This window comes from Erpetoichthys calabaricus, chromosome 1, assembly GCF_900747795.2.
Source record: "Erpetoichthys calabaricus chromosome 1, fErpCal1.3, whole genome shotgun sequence".
Taxonomy (NCBI): domain Eukaryota; kingdom Metazoa; phylum Chordata; class Cladistia; order Polypteriformes; family Polypteridae; genus Erpetoichthys; species Erpetoichthys calabaricus.
The window spans coordinates 40,081,273-40,084,874 of NC_041394.2; the positions used below are offsets into that span (position 1 = coordinate 40,081,273).

Genomic DNA, 3,602 nt, shown 5'->3' on the forward strand with positions numbered 1-3,602 from the left:
AAAGAACTCCTCTGAGAATGAAATGGTTCTTTGTCAAGCAAAGGTTCTACAGGGAACCACACCACCCAGGAAACTGCCTTTACAAAACTCGGATTTTAAAGTGTAGACACACCTAGATTCACTAATTAATGTAATCTGTATGAATTTTGGGATGTAAAAGACAAAAAAAAAAAAGAACTCATGCGGACACAGGGAGAACATGCAAATTGCACACAGACAGCAACAAGGTATGGGATTTGAGTCTGATACACTGCGTCTTTAATGCAGCATCACAGCCGGGTAAGGCAAGAACTACTGTATGTCCAGTCCATCACAGGCAAGCTTGGTAACCCCAGAGTAAAGCCACCGAGCAACCAGCATGTCTGTAATGAAAAATGGTGACGCAGCTGACAGGAGAAAGATTTTTAAAATCATTTATTAGTTCCTGTATTTTATGGAATGATTGCTCCTTTAAATATTATAAGCTAGAAGAGCCTTACATTACACAAACCATCCCTTTGAAAATAAACTTTCAATCCTAATTGTCATTCAGCTCATAGTACAAAAATAAGAAGATCTCAGTGGAAACAAGTCAACAAAGATCAGCACTGGAATGCCAGCCAATCCGGTTTCAGAAAAAAACAAAAATGCACATTTTAATTTTTCATTCCCAACAATAGGTTATTGTACTTTTACGCTTCCCACTTTGATTAACAAACCACTTAAATATTGTGCTGTTTGGAACATCAGGTTCCTCTACACTGGGTCAGATACCAGCTGTGCTGCAAATCTCTGCTCCCTGTGGACTGCTGCCATCTTTTTGTAATACTCGGTAAATCAGCACTTTTGGAGTTCAGTCTGTGAGGCATTGTTACCCGTGTCTTTCAGAAAAAGGTCCCTTTAGTCGTCTGACACAAGATCTTCTTGAAGGCTCTCCTGAAATCCTGGTTAAATATTGTGTAAATTACAGGATTCAGTGAGCTATTGCAGTAGCCAATCCAAAAGAAAAATTTAAAGACAGGGTCTGGGACCCTGCAGCTCTGGGGACAGATTGCCGTCAGGCTATAAGAGAAGAAGAAGGGGAACCAGCAAACAACAAAGACCCCGATTACCACTGCCAATACAAAGGTGAACCTCTTCTCTCGGTTAAGCATGGCTTTACGGCGAAGAGTATTGGGAGTGACCGTTTTTGCTCTTTTCACCAAAAAAGTCTCCCCTTTTGAAGTGGTCATGGTTTCCCCAAACCTGACTGATGTCTGTGGAAAGTCTTTGTGGACAGTATTCTTGCATGGCGGTGATCCAGTGCTTGCACTGCAATCTGCTTTACCTTCCACTTTCTGGCCATCGTCAGCACACTGATCAGAACTTGATGTGGAATTATCAATGTTCTCCCCCGGTCCATCCTGCTGGGGAGGAGAGCCTTGCGTTTGCATCTGTAAAAGTCCTTCCTCCCGGCCTGTAACAGGACTCTGAGTTCCAGGAGAGCTTTCCCAATCACAGTAATTTGCAGACATGCTACAAAGAGACTGCCGAGGAGCAGACAGGGATCCTTGAGCAATTTGTTCACATGCCTGCTGCTGGTGCTGGGATGAGGGCAAACAATTGTTGTTCTGGTGCCCATTTTGGTTTTCTGTGTCATGCTCAGAGATACACAAAAACTTCTGCTCCGGGTGTGGTTTCTTGGAATGATGTCCATTTTGGTGGCAAGAAGTTTTAGGCTCCGAGTAACTTTTTTCTGCATCATGACCATCTGTAGAAATCTCCCTTCTCTCACCAGGGAGTTGTCTAGTGCGCTGCTTAGCAATTTGATAAATTCGGATGTACACCAAAATCATGATGACACAGGGGACAAAAAAGGAGCCAATGCTCGATGACAAGATGTACCAGTTCTCATTGTTAAGTTCACACTGAGGTCGGCCATCTCCCTGCTGCATTTTTTTCTTGTTCATGGAGATGAGTGGTGGAAAAGAGATGGTGGCAGAAATCAGCCACACTGTCAGAATGATGCCCTTAATTCGGCGAGGTGTCCGCTTAGAGTTGTATTCGATGGCTTGAGAAACTGACCAGTAGCGGTCCAGGCTGATGGCACAAAGGTGTACAATAGATGAAGTGCAGAAAAGGACATCCAGGGCCAAAAAGATTTCACACCACACTGTTTTAAAATACCAGTAGCCCATAAGCTCATTGGCTAGAGAAAATGGGATGATAAGAGTTGCAACCAGGATGTCTGCAGCAGCCAAGGAGACCAGAAAAAGGTTCTGAGGTGCCTTCAAGGAGCGGCTGGTCAACACCGCTATTATCACAAGGACGTTACCGAAAATCGTGAATAGGATCATAAACGTCACTATAGTGGCGATGGCCGCCGTGGCCTCTGCGGTGTAAAGGGAGTCCCCTTTTAACTTCTGGATGGTGTCATTGCACATGTGCCCAGTGCTGGGGTTGGTCAGATTGGCCGTCTGAAAGGGAACTCGGAGACAGGAGGAAACCGAAGACATTGTCGAGCACAACGAGGACGAACGTGGCAAAGCTGTCAAATAAGCCAGGCACGGAGATGCTGCAGGTACGATCTTCTCTAGCGGCGCGGTGAGGTCTGCGCAGCCAAAATCCTGCAGAGGGCAGCGCCAAGCGCCCACTTCCAGACTTTCACCTCCATGGCTGCACGTGGGGGCTCCCAGGATGTCAACACCTCGGGATACTCTCAAGTTTCCCGGGCCTTGGCAATCGATCTCGCTCCAGCTTTCATCGGGTCCTGTTGAGGTGAAGTCTCGCGGGGCTTGTGGTAAACTAGAAGCTGGGCACTGCGGTTTTTACGTTTCATTTGGAGAAAAGCCTGTGGAGCAGCTATGCGGGCAAAGCTGAATGTGCCCTAGGAGCTGAAGAAGGCGGAGGAGGAGTTCCGTAAAAAAATAAAAAAAAGTCAAGTACCAGCTTGGAAAGTTATTTCTGGAAACATCTGGACTTCTGCACTTCAAAATAACTTTAGCAAATAATCGATTTTACTTGCAGAAATATCACATTACGCCTCGTCAAGATCCCGCAGTCGAAAGCTTTAAGAATCACCGAAAACCAAACCAGGGCAGCTTGTAATCCCCCGAGGCATTAAAACATAATTGATATTCTTCAGCGTCCAAAAATTATATCGAGGCACGTCCTTCTACCTGATAAAATAGCCTCGCAGGTAAACCATCCCCTTTACCGTCCGGTCACAAGTGCTGTAGTCCTCAGCTTGTCTCTCAGCCAGCATGGAACAGGAATCCTTAAAAGTCCACTCATCCCCTGTCCTGTCCTGTCTGTCTCGTGGCTTGTGGGGCTTCTCTTCGACTTGCTCACTTGTGTGCTATTTCCTATCTACTAGATGGCAGATTTTAAACTGAGCTCTTACTCCAGTTCCCTGCCCCCGAAATGTGAGGTAGGCTTAGCGTCACCAACACTTCAGCTCAAGCACTACAGTCCGCGTTTCGAGTCTGTCATTAAAAACTTGGGTAGGCTCGAGGAAGAGTGAGGCGGGCAGAGCGCAGGGGGCACACGCAGCTGGATACAACAGTCGGTCGTGCCGATGGGCAAAGAAAGGAAGGAGGTGTCGGTAGGAATGGAAAATAGACGGGTCCTAGGTGAGATGGGAC

At 46.4% G+C, this 3,602-nt stretch overlaps 1 protein-coding gene across 1 annotated transcript; it reads right to left on the minus strand.

The window, feature by feature from the left end:
* Positions 1 to 415: 415 nt before the first annotated feature.
* adra2b (adrenoceptor alpha 2B) lies at positions 416 to 3,316 on the minus strand. The gene has a single exon (XM_028798257.2). It carries the CDS (start codon positions 2,472 to 2,474, stop codon positions 864 to 866), a length of 1,611 nt encoding a protein of 536 aa, XP_028654090.1. The 5' UTR covers positions 2,475 to 3,316; the 3' UTR covers positions 416 to 863.
* Positions 3,317 to 3,602: the final 286 nt, after the last annotated feature.

What these genes read in the sequence shown, in the direction of transcription:
- adra2b (XM_028798257.2), bottom strand. Translation starts at nt 2,474, where the DNA reads ATGTCTTCGGTTTCCTCCTGTCTCCGAGTTCCCTTTCAGACGGCCAAT.